Here is a 17282-nt window from a genome sequence, read left to right as displayed (position 1 = left end):
ATCCAAATTCAGCCAAGCCTATGTAGAAAGCACTGTAACACCTGAGCCATGTCCCGTTTTTCCTGTGCCTTCCCAATGGCCTCAAACTCATTATGTAGCTAAGGATGCCCTTGAACTCCCGATCTCCCTGCCTCCACCTTCAGAACGTGAGTATTGGGATTATAGGCATGCCCTATCACACTCAGCAGGAGTCTTAACTATTTATCTCTGGCTGGCTTGGTGCTCATAACATAGACCAGGAAGGATGGAATTCTTAGCCACTTCCTGTTTCCTCTCTGCACATAGCTGGGTCCCGGGTACCTGTCCTCAAGTCTCACCCAGGCAGGTGCCCCTGGAGAGTCCCCACCACCCTGGCTCACCTGTTTGGTTAATACTGACGCTGGCAGTCCGGAAGCTTCGGCTAGTCACCAGGCCTGAGACACCATTGCGGGCTTCGACAGCGAAGGTATAGTTCATGTGGGGCTCCAGGTCACTGACTGTCACACTCGTGCGGGTCAGGGCGTGAGGAGGTTCTGAATAGCGCACACTGGCCTCACAGGGCCCACACTCGCCAGACTCTGGCCAGCACTGTTCGCAAGTGACGCTGTAGACAATGTCCTGGCGGCCACCGGTGTCCTTGGGAGCTGTCCAACACAGTTCTACTTTGGCACCCATGCCGATGGCCGTGAGGTAGTTGGGGGCAGAGGGTGGACCTGTCCAGAGAGTGGAGGTCAGTGGAGCTACCCCTCCTTCCCTCCCTCCCTCCCTCCCTCCCTCCCAACCCACCCACCCATCTCACCCCACCCCCGTCTCAGTCACACCTCTCTCTGGATCTCTGTAAGACTCACGTGTGCAAGACATGGACAGTGGGTCCTCAGGTGCCCTGAAATAGCCTTCTTCACACTGGCAGGAGGTGGCACCCTCTGTGGATGGCAGGGTATGCTCTGGACACTCCAGGCAAGGGCTCTCAGATGCCTCAGACTTGAAGAATCCTGGAGAACAGGCTGAGAGGCACAAGGAGAGACAGGAGGTTAATTCCGTATGCCAGTCCCTAGCCATGTTCTTGCTGATAGAACATCACACCCAAGGCCAGTGTCTCCTGAACACCCTGTCTCAAGTGGCCCCAACTTCCCCAAACCCCGGCACATCGGATGCCAGCTGCCTTTTGCAGAAAATGTCACACCTTGAAGCATAGCACCGGAGAGTCACCGCTCACCTCCAGTACACACACCCCTTCCTGCAACCTGCTTTGTGCAGACTGGCCCAGCGGGATCTCAACAGATTCGAACTGACCAGAGTAGAGATTTTTATCTGTGTCTCCCCCACGCCTGACGAACCAGATGGCCTTCCCCAGCCAGGATGTCCCCCTGCCAAGGCCCCTCTACCCTAGGACTCCATCTCTTTCCTGTTCCGGGGCTGGTCTCCAAGAAGCAGGAAAGGTTGGGCCCAGCTCTTTCCCTGAACTCATTTCCAAAGCCAGGGTATTTCTCCTTTCAGAGAGCCGCCAGGAAGTAGCGCTTCCTCTTTTAGTGGTCCATCCTGGCCAGCTGGCTAGGGGGTCAGGCACCTGACGCTGGGGCTTCATCCTCCTACCACCTTACCCCGCTCCTCATCCCAAGCTCTTTCCTGGCCTACTAGGCAGGAAACTGCTCAGACAGGAGACTCACCTCAAGGGGCTGGCCAGGCCCTGGGTGGCTTTGGAAGAGGCTGCCTGGGCTGCCCCCAGGTCCTGCAATGCCCCTTTCGCTTTTTCTGCAGATAGGGTCCAGAGGCACCACTAACTTCCTGCACCAAATCCTTGGCCTAGCCCCATGTGGTTCATGGATGCTGAGGTGAATGCTAACACCCTGGAGTACAGGCAAAAGTATATGGCATGTCCATGTCCGTATGAAGTGGCCAGCAGAGGGCAAAGAGGGTGGCCAGGCCTCTGAGGAGCCAGAGAGGATACTTCAGCTGGGGTTTAAAGGCTGTGTAGACATTCAACAGGGCAAAGGTTTTAAGAGTAGGGAATTAAGGGTAAGAGCCTGTCACACAAAAGGTATGAGCAGCCCTCTAGATACAAATAGAAGGAAGTGTCGCAATAATGCAGCAGAGAGAGACCTTGAACACCAAGCAAAAAAGTCTGGATTCCATCCTGAGAGCCACAGGGTGCCCAACAGGTGCCTCTCCATGTCTGATACAGAAAATGACAGTCACTCGGGCACTGTAAGGAAAAAGCCCTGGACAAAAGTTTCCAGACACGGGGCAGACCCTAATCTAGGGACACCCCACCCCCACCCCCGGGGAAGCCAATTTCAAGTCCCTTGCCCTCATTGAGCCTCTGACCAAGCCAGGCTGGAGAGCAGAGCCCATCTCTCCTTGGGAAATAGAATAGAGGTGAAAGGGAGATGGGGTTGAGGATGAGTCGGGGCTCTGTCACGGGCTAGCCTGTGCCCTGCATTTGCTAGAAGTCAGGCAGCCAACAATCCTGACTGTGGTCCCTTGAGTTAGCCCAGGCTGGCCCAGCAGACACACACAGAGTGAACTTGGGTACCTATTTCGAGAAGGGGGGGGGTTATTCAGAAGCAAACAGCAAGACAAAGTTACTCACCCCACCCAGAATCAGTTAACCTGCACAAGGTTGAATTCCTAAGCATGAAGCACCTACTGTGTGCAGGGTCAGAACTTCACATCTATTTAGTCCTCAAGGCAATCCTTCACGTGTGGGTGTGGCTAGTAGCATTAACCCTATTCTCTGCAGGTGAGAAGGCCGAGGTTCGGACAAGCCAATTTGTTCAAGGTCTCTGAGGATGCCTGAGGCATCTCTCCTGTCACCCACTCCCCTTCCTGTTCCCAGGAACACCTCAATTTGGAACAGCGTTCAATATTGGTGCAACATGAATCCTGCAAGACCTACCTCACCAACCAGGAAGTCCAGACTGTAGCCAAAGCAGCCTGGAGAGGAGCTCCCAGGTCACCAGGCCCACCCAGGGGGCTATGGAGTTAGCTACATACACCTCCCCCAGCTCCATGGGCCTTTCTAGCATCCTTGCTGTGTGTCTCTGGCCTCACTCCCGTTTACAGAGCTGTTACAAAACGAAAATAGCTCTCTCCTTCGCCTAACTTTCACACAAAACTCAGACGCTAGAATGCCAGGCCCTGGCGGTCCCAGCTTCCCCTTCCCCTAGTGCTCTCTCTAAATCCAGTGGCACTTGAAGTAAGTGTTGGTTCACCGGGGACCAAGGTCAGGGGAAAGCACTTCGTCTGAGCCCCAGTGCTCAGAGTACAGAATGGGGGTCACAAAGGCCCGAGCCACCTGCCAAACCTCCCCTGCTCCCCACCATCTCACGCCAGGAGAGGAAGTGGGGGAAGAGATGGGTTCTATTCTTTGGCCCCAGAGCCTGGGGGTGGCCTGCCTGACGGCAGGAAAAAGGGAATTTGGAGAGATTTCCGCTGCGGATATGCCAGATAATGCAGGGGAGGCGGCATCCACAGGGCATGCTCTTGCCTGCTGAAAACATGCTGCCCCCTCCTCCTCCTCCAACCACATAGCTCTGGAGCACCCACAGGCCCTGCCTGCCAGAGTCTGCAAGTGTCTGAGAAGTCCCAGAACATGCCAGGAGGACCACCGAGGACCCTAAGAGTCTCTTAAATTTCCCCAGCATCTAGGGCAAGCAAGCAGCCGTGGTCTCATACAACATACCCACCACACCAAGTGCCCACCTTGCTAAACTGCTCTATAACCTTCACCAACTGCTCGGTTGCAGGGCTCCTGGTGAGCCAATGGGGCATCTATTACTCAGGTTCAAGTTTACCAAACAGAAACAAGCCCAACCTACGTGTCTGGCACAGCGCTGAGAACTGGGATGTGGTGGTGTGACTGAGAGATTAGCATCTTTTCAGCTCCAGGGGAATTCACAGCCTAGCTTTTATGCCTCATTTGAAATTATCTGTGCACATACGAGGATCGTCTCTGCTCCCCCTCTCCCTCCCTCCCTCCCTCTCTGAGACTGGCAGCTTAGAGAGAGCAGGAGGAGTCTGGTTTATCGGCCCCATGTGTGGCTCAGCACAGGACCTGATGTGAAGAAGGTCTCAACGCATCAGTCTTGAATAAATATGGAAATGTGAATGAAGAGATGAAGGAGTGAATGAATGAATGAAGAGATGAAGGAGAGAGTGAATGAAGAAATGAAGGAGTGAATGAATGAATGAAGAGATGAAGGAGTTGAGTGCATGAATGAAGAGATGAAGGAGAGAGTGAATGGCAAACTCACAGTGCACAATGAAGCATGCCAAGGGCTGCAGAAGGGCCTCCCCAGACACATCATCACTTGGGCACCCACCTGGCTGGCAGGAGAGCCTGGCTCGGGCACACCTGGGGCACCTGTGGAGTGTATCTTCTGGCCCCAATTGCCTGGCAGGCCTGGGCCACTCCAAGCAGAACTGGGGCACAGGCACTGCAGCTAGGGCTGTACCCTGGTTTTTCCAGTTCCCGATGCCCGCCCCTCAGGTGGCAGTGCAGGGTGACTCAGGGACAGACGCCCTCTGTGTGGCGCTAATCCAGCTCCTTGTGGAGCCAGCCCCTCCTCAGGCCCAGCCACCTCCCAGGCTTTGGGTGGTAAGGTTGTGAGGTCAATAGGTCAGTTCTGGAGGCAATGGGCCTCCCCAACCAAGCCAGCAGCAGCTGGCAACCAGAACACCACCTCGCTAGCTTGGCCATGCACGTGGAGCCTGAACTTTGTATCCTGACAGCGAACAGCAACTGTGCATTACTGACCCAGGGCGTAGAAGGTGCCCCCAACAGGCTCTGTGGTGCCTACAGAAAAGGGGAGCCACATTCCCGGTTCTCAGGCCCCATCTCCTCTCCCATGTGCCCCGGGCGGGCGCTATCCGCATATCCGCCACCTAGCAGATAAGCTAAGCCCTCCCCTCCACCCACCCGACTCTCCCACCTCCACTCTTTATCTTGTTTGCTTTCTCTGCGGGCCTCCTTCCTTCCGCCTGGGGGACCACTTACCTCCGGTAACTAGGGAGAGGCTGAGCCTGCTTGGCGTGGCTATTAGGGCACAGAGATCAGAGCACAAGGGTGAGGCTGGGGGATTGCCACCATGACCTTTACCCTTGAAATCCACAGAAATACGATCCGGTATGACTATACTGGGGGAGGCATACCCCTGAGAGCCACTATCAACAGCACGTAGAGCCCCCCAGTCCCACCATAGAGCAACATCACTGCTGTGGGCCCTGGGCAGGGAGTCCCTTCTCACCATCTATCACATGTAACATTGAATGTAAATCACATGTAGTAGATCACATGTAAACCACATGTAAAAGCTCACACTGAGCTGGTCGAGAAAGTGACAGCTTTTTGGATCTGATCATTAGGTGGCCAGGTCCCTCAGAGCCATGCACACACAGTAAGGATAAAGCCCAGAGGGGTGTTACCATAGTTACTCTGATCCACACAGGAGGAGATGGTCTACAGCCATCTCTTCTCTGGGCCTTGATCTTCTCATTTGTAAAATGGGAGAGTCCTCACCCTCTCTGAGTGCTTTGCAGACTATAGATCTTGCCTGTGAAGTGTTTGCTCTGGTACCTGGAATGAAGTGTCCCTGCATATGAAAGGCTGTCACGAAACCAGAGCCGGGAATAGACATCCTCCAGAGGCTGGCCTTCCAGCTGCTGGGCTGAGCCTCTGGCCTAGGCCGCCGGCCACCTGCTCACCTGGCCTCCATCTCCCTGGGCGGAGGTGAGGTGCCAGTCAGGGGTGGAGGGGCCTGCAGAAGCCAAGGTAGGCAGGAAGCAGAGACAAAGCAGCCCCTGGGGAGAGGGCAGCCAGCCTGAGTGGCTCCACAGTTCCCTGGATGATGCTGGGGGTGGGCTGGAGGGAGGCCGGCTCATTCCTGACATAGCTCGCTCTGAGTAGCTTGGCAGGGCAGCATACCCACCTGTCCACCTGGAAGGCACCTCCTTTCCGCTGACCACTTAACCATTTCCTGACCAGCCTTCTTCCCTAGGAAGAGAACCCCCAGGAAAAACAGATCCCCCAACCTGATGACTCTGGAAATGACCCTGACTTGGTACAGGCTGACCTCAGGGTGCCACGCCCCCTGTCATCAGTAAAAGCTGTAACAGAAGCACCTGAGGCTCAGGCTAGAGAGAGTCAAGTTGTCCACTGGGCTACGGCCCCCCAGTCACCTCACCCCTCCCTCTGATGAAGCCCCAGTTCCGATGCCAAGACCTGCCATCCCAGAACTGCCCAGAGAGCCCATCTCAGTGCCAAAAGCTGAGTCAGGGATTCCACAGGATCTGGTCATTTCCTGTCCCACTTCCTGACCCACGGCAGCCTGGGCACTGCTGTGTACCATGAGTTAAACCCTGATATAGTTGTGCGATTCCAGGCAAACGGAGCCTCAGTTTCTTCATCTTGTCAACGGGTCTACCAAGAGTCCCAGACTCACCGAGAAGACCAGACAAGCTTCAGAATACACCACTGCTAACCACCCCCCACCCCAGTACCACACTGTCCCAGGCATAGAAACAAGAATTTTTGAAATTAACTCTATTTATCACGATGACTGCGGGCCCAGGCACTCTCTCGGTACTCACACATCCCTGCATGCCATGCGCCATGTGCAAGTCAATGCGGTAAAGCTGCTGTTTCTCGCTGTCTACCTGTTCTGTACTCTGAGAACTGAACTCGCCTTAGTTTGCAAGGTTGCCAGTCTTGCACAGCAAGACCCTTTACCTGCTGGGAGGAGGACCGGGAGACAGAGCCAGGGTGGTAGGTGGCTAGTACTCAAGAGAGTGGTGCCAGCTAAGTTGAATGTCCCTCCTGGTGATTAGTCCCCAGGTTGAGCTGGGGCTGATTCCTCCCAAGGGGGGTGGGGGGGCTGGCTTTTTATAAGCTCTTTATAAACAAAGCTTGCCAAGAACCCTGAATCCCCACAAGAAAAGGGAGCTGGCCCTGCTGCATGAAGAGCCCCCCTTTAGCCCCCACTTATCTCTGCTGGGTCTGAATCACCGGGGTGGAAAGTTTTCAACCGCCCCTCCTCCACCCCTGCATTCTTGTGTTAGGATGTCATGGGGGAGGAGCTCCTAGGCCCACTCGTTGTCCTGTCCCCCCCACACCCCCCTTTCCATGGTCATTGTCTGAAGCTGAGAGTGTGCAACTGAGGTCACCTAAGCAGGGGGCCACCTAGGGAAGGGGGCTCACTCGGCAGAAGGCCGCTGGGAGAAGTGGGATGATGGGAAGTCACATGGCCAGAAAAGCTTGGAGGAAACCCCTCATCCAGGGGGCTTAAGTTCCGTGTTAAGCAAGGTTCTAAGAAAAACGGCCTTGGGAAGCACACAGGCCACCCATTAGAAAGGCTTCAGGGTCTTCCAGCCTCCTTCATGGAAAACCAGATCTGCAGGTGGAGGAGAGTTTTTTTTTAATCCCATTTTGCTCAAAGGAAAGCTGAAGCCAGAGATGAGGAGGGGACTCCTCAGCCTAGGGTCATCCAGCCGGCTAGGCATGGAAGGCCCTGGCCCCCAATTTCTCAATACCCAGCTTATCTGCTGCAAAAGCAGCTCCCAGTGCCTTTCAAAGGTCAGCGGCGGCATTCCTCACGCGCTCTGTCCCAGTCGCTTCCAGAGTCATCCACTACAAACCCATTGTACATTTCCGCTGTCCCAGGCCTTGGCTGTCCCCGCAGCTTCCCATGTGTGAGCTCGCTAATGCCCAATGCCCAGACCTGTTCCCAGAGAGTCACCCAAATGGCGGGGTGGGGGTGGGCGCTGGGCTGGAGGGGGCTCTGCAGTCTCCCTATGTCATCAATAAACCCCAACAGAGGATCTCTGTCTGGGTCTGCGGCTCTACTGAGAGCTAACTGTGCCCCACTTCACAGCTCCTCCATTCCATTCCAGGTGATTCGAGCATACCCTGGGTCTGAATCAGCACGCAAATAAACTGCATTAAATGATGAGCTGAAGCCCAGAGAAGTTGAGCAATTTGTTTGAGGCCACACAGCAAGAGAATCAGAAACAGCTCCTGGGAATAGACTTCCGAGCCCCAGCCAGGGCAGCAACTATTCATGGGATGAATCAAAAAATAACAGCCAAGCTCACCGGTATTTAAGTGTCAGGGGCTGACGTAAGCACTTTACGAGCATGAGGTCATGTGATTATCACAACTACCCCCCAAGACAGATACTATGACCCTCTCTCTCCACTTTACAGATGATGAAACTCCGGCTGGGGAGTGAAGGATTTGGCGAAACTAGAAGCGCTGGGAACTGAAAGCCAAGCTTGGTCGTCCTAGAACCGTAACCCTGGCTCATAGTCCCTACACCGTCCTGTTCCCAGGAAGCTTCCGGTCACGGGACCACCACCCGAGATCAGAGGCATCCACGGAGCAACCACATCCCCCAATGTACTAAGGTGTTCCAATCACGTGCCCGTGGCCCCCCACCCCAGTCGGGCTTCCCTGACACCCCAGGAACCCCCTCTCACCTTGGCAGGCATCCTCGACCTTCTCGTAGCCTTCCTGGCACAGGCACTGCCCGATGGGCACCAGCCACTCACCATCCACCGTGCAGTGCATGAGAGGCCCCTCGCCCCCATAAGGCACCACGGCATGGTCCACGCAGGTACCGGCCACCGTGGCCAGGGGTTGTGTATCGGAGACAGCGACAGCAATGGTCTCGGGGAATCGAGCCAAGCTCTGCAGCATCTCGGGACACTTCTTGTAGTAGACGCGAACGGAGAGCAGCGCCACACAGGCACCGATGTCCTGGAAGGCCAGGTAGAAGCCCTTCCGGGTAAGGGGCCCCACCATGCGCTCCTCTACGTTCAGCTTGACGTTGCGAGCCTCGAAGTCACTGCTGCCCGTGATCTCGTCAGGGGCGATGGTGTCAATCTTGGTGAACTGGCGCTTCTGGAAGTTGGTGCCATAGTCCACATCTGACTCTGCATAGTAGAGGTTGAAGGTCTCTTTGCAGGAGCTGGCGCCGCCCGGGAAGCTGTTACAGTCTCGCACGGTGAACTTGAGCTCAATAAAGATGCGCTCGGCCTCCTCCCGGTACACCCAGTTGGTGCGGAGCCAGTTGTCCTGGTCGCCGGACACCACGTTGCACACCGAGTACATGTAGATAGGCATGTCGTCCATGATGTTCTGCATCAGGTCCCACTGTGTGTATGTGACAGGTGACTGTTAGTCGGGGAGGGCAGGGACTGAGTCCCACAGGACACAGCTTCAGTTTTCCCCCTCTCCTGTATTGCTGTTGTTCTATTGAGACAGTGTCTCATGTAGTCCAAGCTGGCCTCAAACTCACTGTGTCCTGAGGGATGACTCAGTGAATATCTAATCCTCTAGCCTCTACTTCTGAAGTGTATAAGTGACAAGTATGTACCACCACACCTGACTCTGGGTTCTCGGTGCCTTCATTCTACAGGGAAGAAAACTAGGACCTAGAGGAAGGAGACCCAAAAACAGCTGGGCCAAGACACGGCTGTGGGTCTTTCTGGCCCTAATGTCTGGGTACTGAGTCTCCCCATCAGTGGGCCTGGGCTAGAGTCTGGGGCACCTGCATCATTTCTGCTCTCTAATCCCAGTGTCCCATCTCCACAACTGCTGTGAGCATACATGACAAAACACTGATCCCAGAACGTGGCGCTCAGGGAGCGCCACAACCATACGCAACAGCTAGCATCGTGTCACCGTGTAGGGTCATCGCTGTGTGCCATGGGTGTTGACAGATACAGTAAGTGAAGACAATGGATGGTCCTCCCGCCCCTGGAGGCTCCTCCAAACTGCCTGGGTGGGGCTGTGTGCCCCTATGAGCTCCACGCCCCCTAGATCATTGGAGAACTTGGCATATGGTAACAGAAGCCTGGCTCCCAGGGCTGTATTCTGAACTCTTCAGCATGGGAACAGCAACTGACTCAGCTCTGAATCCCCAGGGCCTTTCTGGCAAAGAGTATGCGCTTAGGGTGGTCTCAGAGGAACAAATGTGTGAATAAAGGAAAGAAAAAAAAAAAAACAAGTAGGGGCTGGAGAGATGGCTCAGTGGTTAAGAGCCACTGACTGCTCTTCCAGAGGTCCTGAGTTCAATCTCCAGCAACCACATGGTGGCTCACAACCATCTGTAATGGGATCCGATGCCCTCTTCTGGTGTGTCTGAAGAGAGTGACAGTGCACTCACATAAATAAAATAAATATATTTTTTAAAAAAATCAATAAGTAAATAAATAAAGATGGAGGCCTGACCTGTCATCCTATGTGACACTGGCCAAGACCCACGTGCCCGCCCGGGGCTCAGTTTCCCACTGTATATAATGACTGGGTTGGATAAGGCTATCTACCTCCAGCCTCCAGCTGGACATTCCGGGATCGTCTTTTCAAAACTATACTTCAGGCCATGACTCAGGATAGATGCAAGTCACTCAGACCTGGCCAGCTGTACGCTCTGTCCCAAGAGCTCCCTAGGGACACACCCCTCTCCCTGTCTCAGAGTCCTAGGACTTATCATGGGTGCATTGTACCCAACGGAAATTGAGGCCCATAGCACACTAAGTAGTGTCTTCCCCTCGGACCAGGAATCTGAGGTCAGGGAAGGACCACCTGAAAGCATAGCAGGAAGGGGGGTAAGGCAGAGTAGGAGGGAAGGGTCCCCAGGCAGGAAGTCACTGTCCTGTATCTCTTGCTCTTCACCCCGAGCAGCCTTTACCCCTTCCCCCGCAACCGCAAGAGGCAGGCAGGACCACTGGAGCATCCCACTCTGCTGGGGTTCTCAGCTGTCTCCCCAGCTAGGCCACCTACAAACAGTCCCTTCCTCCTGCCCAGCTGCAGTCTGCCTCGGCCTGGGTCATGTTTGAAGCTTGGTTGACCAGCAGAGTCTGCTCCAGGCTCCCATCCTCCATCTCTCCTGGGATATGCAGCCCTCCTTCCCACCCTCCCTCAGCCCTGAAGTTTTACTCACCCCTTTGCCATAGGGGTGCGTGAGCCAGCCGAGCTCTCCCTTCATTGCTGCGAAGTCCAACAAAACAACTGTGGGAAAGATGGGGGAAGAACCAGTGAGCCAGGGCTTTCCCAGGGGCTCTATGCACACAGCAGAACCAGCGTGCGGTGATGTGTGTGCTCCACACCCCGCCAACCCCAGCCCCAGGATCAACACACGGCCTGACCAGAGAAGAAGCAGGCGGGCTTAGTTTGTCACACAGCTGCCTGTCACCAGGCTTTCAGCTCTGGTGCTCCCTCAGCCCCCAGCTGGGTCAGGGCACAGCGGGAGACCGGCAGCTGGGTAGTGTGTGGGGTGAATGGGAAAAAATGATAGCCCACTGCCCCATCTGCTTCCTCGAACAAGGGAACAAACACTTCATGCAGGTCACAGAGGACAGGACTGTCTGCTTCTGCCACATCCCCCTGGCATAGAACACCCTGACCCAAACCGGGCCACCCAGGGTACATAGGCATTTACATGCTCCATAAGAATGGGTTGTTGGCCTGGCCTGGCGGCAGCACACACTACAGAAGCAGAGGCAAGTGGATCTCTAGGAGTTCAAGCCCACCGTGGTCTATACAGTCAATTCCAGGCCAGCAAGGCTACATGATCAGACTCTGTACCCCATTCCACCCCCCCCAAAAAAAATAAAGAAAAGGCTGTTGACAAGAGGGGACAGATCTGGGGGATCTTCCCACCACAAAGTCACTGATTAGAAGAACTAAAGCTTTGAAGGCATGGAGGTGTCTAGGAGGGGCCCAAAGCCACACTGGGAAAATCATCTTAACCCTGGGAGAAGTGCCTATGGGAAAGAATGGAAGGAAACCTTCACAGGGGGCTCTCCCTGGCCCAGAGGGATCAGGTGCCAGGACCACATCTCAAGAGGCATCAGGAGGGGGCTACAGAGATGGCTCAGCAGTTAAGAGCCCTGGCTGTTCTTCCAGAGGACCAGGATTCGATTCCCAGCATCCACACGGTAGCTCATAACTCCCTGTAACTCCAGTCCCAGGGGATCTGACGCCCTCACAAAGACAGACAATGCAGTCAAAACACCAATGCATATGAATAGAAATCAACCAATCAATCAATCAGTCTGGAGCTGCCAGGGCCTGGCCTGGCCCTCGGGCTCCTTCCACCAGCCACTCCTACTTCTCCGGCATGTGCAGCAGCCAAGACCCAAGATTCTGTTTCTCTTCTATTTCCAAGTAAATGCTAAGCCCTATCACCCTGCTCAGAGAGCAAGGCATTGGGGAACCTGAGGCTTTGGACCCGCATGAGATCCCCAGACTCAGAAGCCAAGGCCAATGGTCAAAGAAGAAGAAGAAGAAGAAACTGAAATGTAGCTACTTTCATGGGCAAAGCAGGTTGAAGATCTGACCCCAGAAGCAACTCTCCTCCAAACCAACAGCTCTCTGTGGGAAACTGAGGCAGGCTAGGGTTCCAGATGTAAGAGGAGACTCCATGGAGGGGTCATGGACAGTGTGGCTCAGTCAAGGAGTCCACGCTTAGGAAGTAACTCCCTGGACCACCACCACCACCAACACAAAAAATAAACAGTTAACCGAGTGCTAGCCAACGTGGACAACAGTGGAGCTCTAGTTTGACCTCCAGCACCAGATGTGGTGACACATAAACCAGATGTGGTGACACGCGCCTCTGATCCCAGCCCTCCAAAGGTAGAGGCAGGCAGATCTCTACGAGTTTGAGGACAACCTGTTCTACAAAGCAAGTTCCAAGCGAGTGAGACTATATAGTGAGACTCTGTCTCAAACAGACAATAAGTATCTTAAGGGGGCTGGTGAGATGGCTCAGTGGTTAAGAGCACTGACTGCTCTTCTAGAGGTCATGAGTTCGAATCCCAGCAACCACATGGTGGCTCAAAACCATCTGTACAGCTACAGTGTACTCATATACATAAAATAAATCTTTAAACCAAGCGGTGGTGGTGCAGACCTTTAATCCCAGCACTCAGGAGGCAGAGGCAGGCGGATTTCTGAGTTCGAGGCCAGCCTGGTCTACAAAGTGAGTTCCAGGACAACCAGGGCTACACAGAGAAACCCTGTCTCGGAAAAAAAAAAATCTTTAAAAAAAATAAAGATAAAATAAATAAATATCTTAAAATAAAACTAAAAAGAACAACTGCATATAGAGCCAAGAGGATTTCTGAGTTTAGGCCAACCTGGGCTACATAAAGAAAACCCTTTCTGAAGTTAGACTGTCTCTGTCCTAAGAAGTCCTGAAGCCTGGTGAGAAGCACTGCCACTCTGGTCCTGACCTCTGTCACATCTCTAGCAAGCGTCTGGCAGCCCAGACAAGGAAGAGGAACTCTGAAGTGGCTCAGACACTGTACCACAGCCAGTGAGGCAGGCTGTAGTTAGGAAGTGGAAGGTGCAGTGGGTAACGGCTGGGATTTGTTCAGACATGCCCAGAGAGGGCCTAAGCTGGCAGGAATGGTACTGGGGGTTCCTGACTCTAGCTGGGTGGGAGGGTGGGGGGAGGGCACTGTTTAGTAAATCTAACTCATAGTACACACACATATTCACACACCATATACACAAGTAGTATGCAAAGTTCAAGCTAAGTCCCTTGGGGAAAGGGCTTTGAAGGGTTAACCTGACAGGAGGACCTGCCCAATCCTGGATCTAGAACTATCTGAGAAGAAAAGAAGGCTTCCTACACCCCTAAGGGTTACCAGTCACAGCCCCCTCCCATGGAAATTCCCTAGAACCAACCATCAGGAACGGGGAGAGCCCAGCCATCCCTCTGCTATGACAGAGGCCCTGGGTATTCAAAGGTTCTGGTTTGCTGGAAACAAGGAGCTTGAGAGGCCCCCTTCATGACCCTCCCAGGGATTCACCATAAGGCTGACTTAGATGGGGGTACCCCATAAGTTCTCTGTCCTCTAAGCGACCCTGGGGGCAGGGAATCTGCCACCATAATGTCACCCTTGGGGGCTGTATTACTTTAAAGCTTTCCCATAATGCAATACCCCCCTTGCCACCTCCCTGCTAACCTCATCCCTCTTTAGCCTAGATCAGCTTACACCTAAAAAAGGGGGAAGACCGGAGACTCTGGATACAAAGGAGCAAGGGACAGGGAGGAGGGCAAAGCCCCTGCTGAACTGAGAAACCCAGCCTTCTCCTGCGGCTCTAACTCCCACCCATCCCAGTGACTCTAGAGTCAGTGACAAGCAGTTCTGGCTAGATGAAACAGCTAGATGTGTGGGCAGACCCTCTGTGCAGAGGGCCCAGGCTGGCCAATATTGGGCCTCTCTCACTCTCTCTGTAAGGAAGGACAGGGCAGTGAGGTGGGCCAGCAGGTAAAGGCGCTTTGTCTACTGTCACTTGTGAGTCCCATCCCAGAACTCACATGGTGGAAGGAGAGAGAACCAAGCCCCCTTGCAAGTTTGAGCTCCACACTTGTGCATTGGCTTTCACACACACACACACACACACACACACACACACACACACACACACACACACACACACACACACACACACACACACACACACACACACACAGACGTGTAAGAAAAAAGTCAAGGGCACTGCAGGAGGTAGGTTCAGCAGCTGTCGAGGACCTAACCGATTCCCCTGGTTTTCCGAACCCAGCAGAAAACAGAAGAGGAGGCTGCACAGCTGTGACAAGGCTGGAGAGGAGACGGCTCATACCTGCCCTCAACTCCCTTCAGGGAAGTGCAACCAGCTAGGTCACGACCCCACTCCCAACACCCCCCCCCCAAAACCCCTCACACAGACACAGTGTTCCTGGGGAGTGCGGAGCTTAGACAAGAATTTTCCACAACCACGAGCAATATGCACCCCTTTTTCTCCTCGATCCCATGCAAAACGGGATTAATCGCAAAGGCTGGGGCGAGGAAGACAGATGCACCCAGAGGCACAAGTACAAGATTGTTTGAGGCTTCCCTGCTGGGGGCTCGGGGCGGGGGTCAGGAGCCCGCACAGCAAAGCAAGCAGACGTCTAATCCTCAACTCCGTGGCAGCCCAGGAAGGCCTCTAGCAGTCCCAGCTGTCTTTCCTTTCTCCCCAACCACAGTACCCAGGAAGAGGGAGCCACAAGCTGGATCAGGGAGAGGGGAGTGAGGGTCTCAGAATCCCTGCCCTGTTCACACCTTGGCAAAAGCAACTTTGGCCCTTCCTCGAGACAGGGCCAGGATCTAACACCCCCGTTTACCCCTAACTCTCCACCCTTCAAGAGCTCCGGTCTGGCCTTTTACCCTCCCAACGTGGAAGGCGAAAAGAAGAAGAAAACTTCTCACCCACAAAGGGTTCCTCCGCGCTTCCCCCCGACCCCTAGCTGGAGTCGGCAGAAGACTTGCTATGCCCAAAAGCAGGGAAAAGTTTTCGCTGTGGGAAACGGAAGCCAGCTAGCTCCGGCAGGGTGGACAGGAAGATCCTCGGCCAAGGGCAGGGCAGGAATTCCCACCCTCTCGGAGACCCTAGCTGAGGGACAACGCCCCCAAGCACACCCCCGGCTGCGGCCTTGGGCAAAGGCAACCTGTGCGGGCCCCCTCACCTTGCGTGGCTCCAAGACGCTGGGGCGGGGGCAGGTGATTCACTCCCCCACCTCCAGGTGCCTGGGCTCCCCGTGGCCCCGAGATGACGGCTCCACACCGCGGGAAGCCGCAACCCCACCTGCCGCATTTCCTCCTTCTGAGTCACCCCTTGCTCAGAACACTTGACTTTGGGACTTCCTGTACTCGCTCCCAGCCCTTAACCTGTCTCCCGAACCTGGGAGGGCAGCTTGGGAAGGAGGGAAGGTGTGAGTGGCCGGGGCTGACCCCAGGCGCTCCCAATGCTGGCCCAAAGGACCCCAGTGAAAAATCGGATGGGGCGTAGAGAGACCCTTTTGCTTGGTGCAGGGCACCGAGAAGACCCCTCCCAAAAAGCAGGGCCTGCATCCAAATGCCTTCCTCGAGAAATCGGGGCAGATGATGAGTTAAGTGAACTCGGGTTACTAAGAGGCTGATCGCCCGGGAAACCCTACTGAGAGTCCTTTCCTCTGAGGGACCGCGCGCGCCCTGCGGGGGTCCCGCTCCAGAAGCCGCCACAGGGCTGAAACCGCGTGGCGGGCGCCGCGACCCCCTTCCCGCGGCCTCCGAGCCCTGCGCGCCCCAGCCGAGATCCCTTAGTTCCAGAGAACCTAGGATCTCAGGGAATGGATTCCCAAGATCGTTCCGGACCGCAGCCCGCGCGCTCTGCCTAACCTTGCGCACTGAGACCCAGCAGCCATAAGTCAGTTTCCAAAGGTGCGTCCCTGAGAGGAGGCTGGGGCGCCCGGGGTCCCATGTCCCGGAGTCCCTTTTAGCTGCGGCCACCGCGTAGACACTCACCTTCTTTTCCCTGTGCCGCCGCGGCCGCCAGCGCGCAACCCCACAGCAGCGCCAGGCAGAAACCGACTGCCCGGAGCTCCATGCCGCACCCCTCGCTCCCCGCGATCCCTGCTGTCCGCACGCCGGTCTCGGTGCCCCAATCCTGCCCGCCCGCCGACGCAGACAACTTCTACCCTCCTGCTCCAAGTCCTTAATGGAAGTTGGGTGAGAACCCGCTCCTGTTCATTCATGCCCTGCGCTGACGTCACCGAAACCACGCCCTCAGGAATGTCTTTAAAGGGGCCGGACTGACACCCTGACTGACTAGAGGGCGGGGAAGTCAGAGGGAAGTTGGGGTGGGGGGAGGTCAGGAATTTGGGGAGGATTGAGGGGACCTGTGCGTGGGCCTGCGTGTGCAAACCTTGAGGAGTTTGCTCATTTCAAAGCGCCACCAGGGTTAGTGTCCAAATATGTGGAATGAATTTGTGCCTATTCTCCCTTTTTGCCCTTGGGCTTCAAGATGTGAATTGTAAATCTGAGAAGTAGAAGCTTCCAGTAGCAGAGGGCCTCAAAAAACAAAAACAAAAAAAAAAAAGAAAAGAAAAAGAAAAAGAACAAGAACTCCTGATAACACACACACACACACACACGCACACACACACACACACACACACACACTTGCTCCTGAGACCTCCAGAAGATATGCCACACCCAGAAAGATCCTGTAAGCTGTGTACCAAGAGTAGTGCCTCTGGGAACATGTCAGACATGCAGGTGTCTTCTCTTTAGAGTGGAGGGCTTAAGATAAGGTTCCAAGGTACCCTAGGATAACCAAAAGCTGCACAACTCAACAGTCACAGACAAGTCACAGGACTTGAAGCTGGGCCCTGACCTGCTTTAACCACTTCCATTTGGGGACCCAGCACACACCCTCATGGGTAACTCGACCTCTGCCTCTGAATTCCAACAGAACACCCTTGTCCCCTGATCCCTGGATGACAGAATGA

At 54.7% G+C, this 17282-nt stretch overlaps 1 protein-coding gene across 2 annotated transcripts in view; it reads right to left on the bottom strand.

Moving 5' to 3' along the window:
• The window catches only part of Epha2 (EPH receptor A2), a 28179-nt gene extending 11669 nt beyond the window's left edge, over positions 1–16510 (bottom strand). Inside the window, exons 1-5 of one of the 2 annotated variants that reach the window (XM_021159206.1) lie at positions 16297–16510; positions 10920–10987; positions 8452–9127; positions 828–983; positions 360–692 (exon numbers count right to left, since the gene is read on the bottom strand). In XM_021159206.1, coding sequence (XP_021014865.1) covers positions 360–692; positions 828–983; positions 8452–9127; positions 10920–10987; positions 16297–16378 — 1315 coding nt within the window. In that variant the 5' untranslated portion in view covers positions 16379–16510. Of the gene's footprint in view, positions 1–359; positions 693–827; positions 984–8451; positions 9128–10919; positions 10988–15222; positions 15958–16296 lie in introns of those variants that run through there. The other variant, XM_029476247.1, reaches the window with a different exon arrangement.
• Positions 16511–17282: the final 772 nt, after the last annotated feature.

This window comes from Mus caroli, chromosome 4, assembly GCF_900094665.2.
Source record: "Mus caroli chromosome 4, CAROLI_EIJ_v1.1, whole genome shotgun sequence".
NCBI lineage: Eukaryota > Metazoa > Chordata > Mammalia > Rodentia > Muridae > Mus > Mus caroli.
This window is presented reverse-complemented; position numbering and strand designations above follow the sequence as displayed.